At 42.0% G+C, this 7,056-nt stretch overlaps 1 protein-coding gene and 1 pseudogene across 1 annotated transcript; one reads left to right on the top strand and one right to left on the bottom strand.

Annotated features, from left to right (window-relative positions):
* Positions 1–255: 255 nt before the first annotated feature.
* Positions 256–6,196, bottom strand: LOC125341786 (microfibril-associated glycoprotein 3-like; the record flags this gene model as incomplete). The annotated part of the gene is made up of 3 exons (XM_048333876.1): positions 256–1,139; positions 5,598–5,772; positions 6,161–6,196. Coding segments are annotated over 3 exons (1,095 nt in total), but the record flags the coding sequence as incomplete, so codon positions are not given.
* Positions 4,550–4,769, top strand: LOC125342065 (annotated as a pseudogene).
* Positions 6,197–7,056: the final 860 nt, after the last annotated feature.

The raw sequence follows: 7,056 nt of genomic DNA, 5'->3' as shown, positions 1-7,056 counted from the left end.
AAACTAACTTTAGATCTCATCAAATTCAAATCTTTCATCTTACTGGTGGGAAAAGCTCACATGTCAACAGAAGGGTAGGTTACCTCTGAGCAGGATAATTGTGCCTTTTTCTCCCCCAACCTGTTTATTGCTTGGATGCCTTTAAATCTTTAACATGTGTTGCTTAAGGAAGCTCAGGGAAAATGACAAAGAAATGTCAGAAAGGATGCCACAGTTTTATGAAGATTTTTGGCAATTCATACTCTGATGTGCTTCCTATTTGAGGGGAAAATCCCAGTCATCTTTTGGTGAAAAAGAAAAGTTACTTTGAGAAGCAGGTTCTTTCCTGAGCCGCTGTGGTTGGTAGCAAGTGGCCTCACAGCTGGGAGTGTTCATCTGTCCGTCTCTGTGGTTCGAGCTGGATTCCGCAGACCCTGTTTCATCGGGGTGGCTGCTGTCTTGAGAATCCGTGCCGATACTTTTGGTCTCTGACTGGAGATGGACGGACACCTGGACTGCTATTTCTTGGCCTTGTTCGTTGAGAGAGCCATCATCCGAATCTCCTCCTGGGGAGGTACTCCGCCCCATCTCTGGGTTGATCACATAGATGCCCCCTTGGGCATCCAAGGCAGGTCTCTCCTTCATTCTTTCCCCCATGTCATCAGGATCATCCACTCCCACGGCTTCAAACATCTCCTCCACAAATGCCCGGCAATTGAGAATCAGAGGTGGGAAGGGCACGCTTCTGGACAGCTCTTCGATATAGCGAGCAAACTCCATGGTCTTGAACTGAGTGACTTTGGTGAGCTCCAGAGTCTTGGCGGAAGTGATGATGGGGATGCACTTGGCGATCTCAAAGGCCTTCTGGAGTTTCTCGGCCCCTTCAGTTCTGAAGAACTCGTTGATGGCCTTCCCGGTCTTGCGGAGATGGCTGCTCATCATACACAGCCATGTGACATTCAGGATGAGCGTAATGGTGAAGGCGAGGAGGCAAACGATCATGTAGCAGATGCTCATGTCTCTGGAGGTGAAGATCACACGGAGGGTGACAGAGTAGGAGGCACGCACGGGAGAGGTGACAAAACATGTGTACAGCCCGCGATCGTCAAAGGCTACGTTGGTGATGTTTAGAAACTGATCAGAAACCAGCCATTTTCCACCTGATAAATCCAACAGAATTAAAAGATATAGATATATGCATAAAAATCAATTAACATGCAAATTGCCTCTTCAGTGTCCCACTTTTTTATAAAAGCCATTTAATGCATTGGTTAGATTCCACTGTTTAAACCACACACGCACACACACGCACACATGTTATATCTACTGCCAGAATTTAATTAGCTTGGAATTTTTTAAAAAAATCAAGATCTTCCTTTGTGACACTAATAAATGTCATCATTTCCTTTTTACTGCTAGACATAAAAAGTGTTTCAGGCTGGGTGCTGGTGGCTTTGTAATCCTCGCTATTCAGGACGCTGAGATATGAGGATCATGGTTCGAAGCCAGCCTGGGCAGGAAAGTGTTTGAGACTATTATTTCTAGCTAACCAACAGAAAATCAGAAGTGGTACTGTGGCTGAGCATTAGCCTTGAGAAAAAGAGCTCAGGGACAGTGCCCAGCCCCAGGCCCTGAGTTCAAGCCTCATGACTAATTAAAAAAAAGAAGTCAGGGAGACAGGTGTGTCTAAGCAGTACTTGATACTCAATGAGTAATCTCTAAAACATTTTTTCACATATATGTGTATACCACAACCTATGCCTGTAAAGATACTAAGATACACTCTAGAAATATAAAGCATATACCATACTTCAGAAATATGAAACAATGGTCATTTCTGGAGTGATGGGTTATAATTTCTATTATTTTTATTTAGTTGTGACTGTGTTGGCTTGCTCACTTTTTACAATGCACTTTTTTTTCTGTTTTTGCTAGTCCTAGAGCCTGTCCCTGGTTTCTTTCTGCTCAAGGCTAGCACTCTACCACTTGAACCACAGTGCCACTTCCAGCCTTTTCTGTTTATGTGGTGCCGAGGAATCAAACCCAGGGCTTCATGCATGCCAGGCAAGCACTCTACTGCTAAACCACATTTCCAGCCCTCTGTGAGACTCTAATCTCCAATTAACCACAAAAATCCAGAAGTGGAGCTGTGTCATAAGTAGTGGAATGTTAGCCTTGAGCACAGAAGCTTAGGGACAGTGCTGAGGACTGGCCCCCCCAAAAAAGGAAAGAGAAAGCTTTCATCAAGGGTCTATGGGTCTGAATTATTTTAGGGATGGACACATTAATATGTACTCTGGACTGTGCCCATCAAAATTGAGCTAAATTCAAGCTAGATTTATTTTTTTTTAGTAGCTATCACTTCATTAATGCAAAAAAGGGGAAAATATGTAGCTATAACCACAGCCATTATCCTATAAGTTTCTGTTCTCTGAACTCAGAGCTATGAAAGGATGCTCTTTGAATCAAAGAACTTCATAGACTCCATTAATCAACCAGGGTGCAATGACCATCATGGAAACTCCAGCTCACTTGCGGATAATAGCTCAAGATTTATGAACCTTACTCTAGACTGACATGCTCTTCAAACTCCTTGCACTTGAGATTCATAAAACTTAATACAATTTTCCAGGGCTGTTGCTGAAAGCACCAATGATGGATGTTAGTGGTTTTCAAAGTTAAAAAAAAAAAAAAAAAAAAAACACCCAGGAAAATGAACTGCCATTGAGCTTGGCAGGTTTTGTCCTAATGTAAGGCTTTGTTTATGCAGCAGTCTAGAATGGTCACACTGAATAATTCAAGTTTCAGATGTGTTTCTTCAGGCTATCCTACAGAAGGGAGAGAAAGGGGGTCCTAGTGTGGTAGGTTCAAATGTGGAACTCCAAATAATGTTTGAAATACACATTCTGGGCACCATTCTAGGGAATCTTATTTAAAAGGATTGATACATTTTCTTTTTCCATGTGCCAGTCCTGAGACTTGAACTCAGGGCCTTGGTGCTGCCCCTTAGTTTTCTCATGCATGCTAGGAGCTGTGTGACATCTCTTATCCTTTGTGTATGAATACCAAAGAAAGAATTACTAATTACCTCCTCTAGTAGTTTCCAAGATAATATGAATAACTGACATCCTTTATATTTCAAGGGGCTAGGCTCTTTCTAGCAAAACACTGCCAGCAAACCAACAAACAAAAATTATAGTGGTGGCTGGGAATGGGGCTTAGTAGTAGAGTGCTTGCCTAGCATGCATGAAGTCCTTGGTTCCATTCCTCAGTACCACATACACAGAAAAAGCTGGAAGTGGCACTGTGGCTCAAGTGATAGAGTGCTAGCTCTGAGCAAAAGAAGCTCATGGACAGTGCCCAAGCCCTGAGTTCAAGCCCCAGGACCACCCCCCCCCACACAAAAAAAAAATAAGGTGGCTTTTTCCAGGGTGTTTAGTTTGTAGAGATCTCAGAATTGAATTTTCACCTCTGGCTTTTCATGGCAACTCCTTTTGAGGGACATTATAGTTTAAATACTCATTATAAACATTGTTCTAGTATTGATTACTAATTCACAGTTCCACAAATATAATAAAATTAAAACCTATCAAAAAGTAAATCTTAGTTGATTATCATGTTCATGTAATTTTTAAGACTGAGGAATAAAAAATGGAAGAGAAACTTCCCTGTTTTCAAGTAAAGTATGGAATAGAAAAGAAATGAGCAGCTAGGTCCTTGTGTCTCATACCTGTAACCCCAGCTATGCAGGGGGCTGAGATCTGAGGATTCTGGCTGGAAGCCAACCCAGGCAGGAAAGTATATGAGACTCTTAATCTCCATTTAACCAGCAAGAAGCTGGAACTGGAGCTGTGGCTCAAGGGCTGAAGTGGTAGGTAGCCTTGAGCAAAAAAGCCAAACAAAAGTGTGCTCCCTAGTACCAATAGACACATACAAACACCCCCACACATACATACACACAGAGGCATACACGTGTACACATGAGCTGGAAGGACTTTTAGAACCTATTACCCTTCTTTTGTTGGGTCTGGTGCGGGGCTTGAACTTGGGGGCTCAGTGCTGTCCATGAGTAATTTTCCTCATGGCTGGTGCTCTACCACTTTGAGCCACAGTGCCATTTCTGGTTTTCTGGTGGTTAATTGGAGATAGGAGTTTCATCAACTTTCCTGCCTAGAATGGCTTCAAACTGTGACCCTCAGATCTCAGCTTCCTGAATAACTAGGATTATAGGCATGAGCCACCAGCACCTGGATTTTTTTTTTCTTTTTTAAAGTCCAGCCAAATCCCTCTTTGGTGTATGTACACATGCGGCTGACACCTCTGGCCCTGAACAGTATGCTGATTGTACAACTGTACATTGCTGCCCTCATTTAACTTCCATGAAGAAGGAAACCAAACTTCCAACGAGGAAGGAAAACAACTCACTGTCATCCTGGAAAGACCTTTTACATTTATAACTATTCCTTAATACATTTTTTCCCTTTCTGGTTAAATAATTGCTTTGTTCCTTTTGATAGGTATAATATTCTGGGGCCTTTCAAGAAGCTTTAAGCTGGCTGGTGGGAACAACATGGCAGACCGCCTCACGCAGCTCCAAGACGCGGTGAACTCGCTTGCAGATCAGTTTTGTAATGCCATTGGAGAATTGTAACAGTGTGGTCTGCCAGCTTCATTTAATAACATTCAATCAGCAATTAACAAAGACCAGCCAGCTAACACAACAGAAGAATATGCTCAGCTTTTTGCTGCACTGATTGCCCGGACAGCAAAAGACATTGATGTTTTGATAGATTCCTTACTCAGTGAAGAATCCACAGCTGCATTACAGGCTGCTAGCTTGTACAAGCTAGAGGAAGAGAACCACGAAACTGCTACCTGTCTGGAAGATGTCATTTATAGAGGAGACTTGCTTCTGGAAAAGAGCCAGAGCGCACTGGCTGACATCGCTCAGTCCCAGCTGAAGACAAGAAGTGGGGCCCACACCCAGCCTTTCCCAACTACTAGCACTGTCACACCCTGGGCTGAGTAAAGGACCGGCCAATGCCATTAGAATTCCACAGCAGATATACCAACACGGCAACATCAACCTCTCATACATGCTGGGTTTTTTTTCTTTTTTCTTTGCCAGGCCTGGGCCTTGGACTCAGGGCCTGAACACTGTTGATGGCTTCTCTTTTGCTCAAGGCTAGCACTCTGCCCCTTGAGCCACAGCGCCGCTTCTGGCCATCTTCTTTATATGTGGTTCTGGGGAATCAAACCCAGGGCTTCATGTATACAAGGCAAGCACTCTTGCCCCTAGGCCATATTCCCAGCCCATCAGCTGTTTTTAATTCTCTCTTCATTGTTGATACATAAACTTATAACATCCTGATGGAATCTGCTTTAAGTCCTCTTTGTGTCATCATTTGGTCCCCGCCCGCCCCCATGAAGATATTAAAACAGGTATACAATTGTGTTCATAATAGAATTAAACATATAATAAAGTTTAAAAAAAGAAGCTTTAAGCTATTCATCCTGGCATCATGTTTTTTGAGTTTTCTTGCTACATGTGTCTGAGAATAAAGAATATGAAGGAGTCCGATACATTGATACATTATAGCCTGACACAATTACTTTGCCTCTGCCATCCAGCTGTTGTCCTTTTGAGTTGTACCAATGGACATCTTCATGGGGACCGACTGTGAGAAGACACTCCATAGAAATGCTGGTGCCCTCTTTGGCTATGATGACGCCATCACCTGAGTGGGAATTTGCTGAGAATTCAAAGCTTGGGGGAAAAGAGGCGTCAGATGTCTAATTTGCTTCTGGGAGAGCCATGTGGTTGAAATTGACATCTTCCCAACAAAAGCAGCTGGCACAATCACCACTAAAATGAATAAGCAACAATGTGGCTTCATGGGAGAGAAAACAACAATAACAACAACAACAAAAAATCTTGTTTGGATTTAGGAAACACAAAAGCAGCTCTGCTGTAACAAGGGCACAATTGAAGATGCACTGCTTGGTAGAGAAGTTTAAAAAAAAAAAAGGAAAAAAGATAGATCCAAGTATATCTTGGAAACTTCAAGATTGAAAAGAGGTAAGTTGAGATGAACCTAAAAGAAAGCCAGATATAAGGTTTAACCAAGTGAGGTTTATAATAGGGTGAAACTATATGTTCTAGAAATAAATAGATATGAACCTGATTAGAATAATTGGGGCTGACATCAGGCAGTGATCAGAGAGAAGAGTACCTCAAAAATCTTACACAGAGATGGTAGTAGAATCAGCAATGAATTGAGAAACAATAGGCGTGAGGCTCCAGGGCCTAGCTTTGCTCCCAGCTGTACAGCCCTGGCAAGCAGCCTTCTCTCTGGGCTTTCTGCTCTCTTATTTGTCAAATGAAGCATCCTCTAAGGACAATTCTAGTTCAGAAATGCTATGGTTCTATTTCACACTAACAAATTCTATGCATCAGGGAGCCAATGAAGGCTAAAATACTTAGCTTAATGATCTTTTTATTTCAACCTGAACCATTACCATCTGTTGTTGTATCAATAATGGAAATCAACTGGTTCGTCATAATCATAATTGTGGAGTTCAAAATTGGTGTAATCCCAGTGCATATATAAATTAAGTATGAATAATACAGATACACCTGAGGTGGATTTTTTTATCTTTATGTTAGAAACAAAATTGTATTAACTACATAAATAGAGATAGTGCCTTCTCAGGCTATAAAACCTTCCTCTTTGGCAAACGTCCTAGAGGAATTTTCCATTAGGAGTTTCTCCAGAATTGAGACAAACAGTATGTTTAAAAGCATGTAGGAAGGCCAAATTTCCAGCTCAAAGTCTAGTAAAATTAGCTAAGGGAAATGGCAGCCTAAGTATGCAGTTGGTAGAAATGCAAATAAAAAAATATAAGGCAGGATTATCACACAAATTTAAAAGAACCAAATATCATGGATAAAAAGCAAAATAAAAGGGCTGGGGATATAGCCTAGTGGCAAGAGTGCCTGCCTCGGATACATGAGGCCCTAGGTTCGATTCCCCAGCACCACATATACAGAAAACAGCCAGAAGCGGCGCTGTGGCT

Source organism: Perognathus longimembris, chromosome 25 (genome assembly GCF_023159225.1).
Source record: "Perognathus longimembris pacificus isolate PPM17 chromosome 25, ASM2315922v1, whole genome shotgun sequence".
In the NCBI taxonomy this organism is placed as follows: Eukaryota; Metazoa; Chordata; class Mammalia; order Rodentia; family Heteromyidae; genus Perognathus; species Perognathus longimembris.
The sequence above is the reverse complement of the archived record's forward strand: the minus strand, read 5'-3'. Positions and strand labels throughout refer to the sequence as shown.